The 1,003-nt window shown below is 44.1% G+C and overlaps 1 protein-coding gene across 1 annotated transcript; it reads left to right on the top strand.

The window, feature by feature from the left end:
- Window positions 1-6: 6 nt before the first annotated feature.
- LOC113745145 (E3 ubiquitin-protein ligase DTX3L-like) lies at window positions 7-1,000 on the top strand (the record flags this gene model as incomplete). Its single annotated transcript, XM_027276633.1, has 2 exons — window positions 7-708; window positions 809-1,000. Coding segments are annotated over exons 1-2 (870 nt in total), but the record flags the coding sequence as incomplete, so codon positions are not given.
- Window positions 1,001-1,003: the final 3 nt, after the last annotated feature.

Raw genomic sequence — 1,003 nt, 5'->3', positions numbered from 1 at the left:
GCGTCTCAAGGAACATCACTGAACACTGACATGAGCTGTGTCAAAGATCATCTCATGGATACTGGACTGGCCATGGATCAGAACCACTGGATGATAATGACTACTGTCTACGATGAAAACATAGCAAAGATCAAAGCTAAGTTTGGTGTGGACTTTAAGGAATCAGCCATCGGTCAAGACAAAGTTGAAGTCAAAGTTCACTGTAACAGATCTGGAGGAAATGCATCAATGGAGAGCCATGCTGTCAGAGCTCTCCTTCAACTGTACCAGAAGGTGAACACAAGAGCCATAGGCATGACCCAACACCATAGTGCCACTGGGTTCAATGGATCACCGTACTTTCATCAATCAGAGGGCGCCTCCAGCGGACTGGTGTCGAATGGCCAATCAGAATACAGCGTGCGCAACACTGAAGCAACCACAGGAGAGGGAGCAACAGCTGGAGGCAACGAAGATGAAAAGTGTCCAATATGCATGGATGGATTTACCAATAAGAAGTGTAAACATGAATTTTGTGAGGAATGCCTGACACAATCCAAACAAAGCATGGGACCTGTCTGTCCTGTATGCAGAGATGTCTTTGGTACGATTGAGGGAAACCAGCCAGATGGAAAGATGTCATGGGATTATAATTCCTATCCTCTCCCTGGATTCTCAGGCTATAGCACAATAGTCATCAGATATGATATGCAAGGTGGAATACAGACGGTAAATGTCTTAATTCAAATGTCTGGAGAAATGTTGTAATTTGTAAAGTAATTTCTAACATGGTTGTCAGTTACATCTACATTTCTGTGTCCTTTTGCAGGAAAAGCATCCAAATCCCGGAAAGTACTATGGTCCTATCCACAGAACAGCATACCTGCCACACAATAAAGAGGGCAAAGAAGTTCTGCATCTCTTAAAGAAAGCGTTTGACCGGAGGCTCATTTTCACTGTTGGGACATCCAGAACAACTGGAATGGAGAACCAGGTGATCTGGAATGACATTCACCACAAAACC

This window comes from Larimichthys crocea, unplaced genomic scaffold, assembly GCF_000972845.2.
Source record: "Larimichthys crocea isolate SSNF unplaced genomic scaffold, L_crocea_2.0 scaffold48652, whole genome shotgun sequence".
In the NCBI taxonomy this organism is placed as follows: Eukaryota; Metazoa; Chordata; class Actinopteri; family Sciaenidae; genus Larimichthys; species Larimichthys crocea.
The sequence above is the reverse complement of the archived record's forward strand: the minus strand, read 5'-3'. Positions and strand labels throughout refer to the sequence as shown.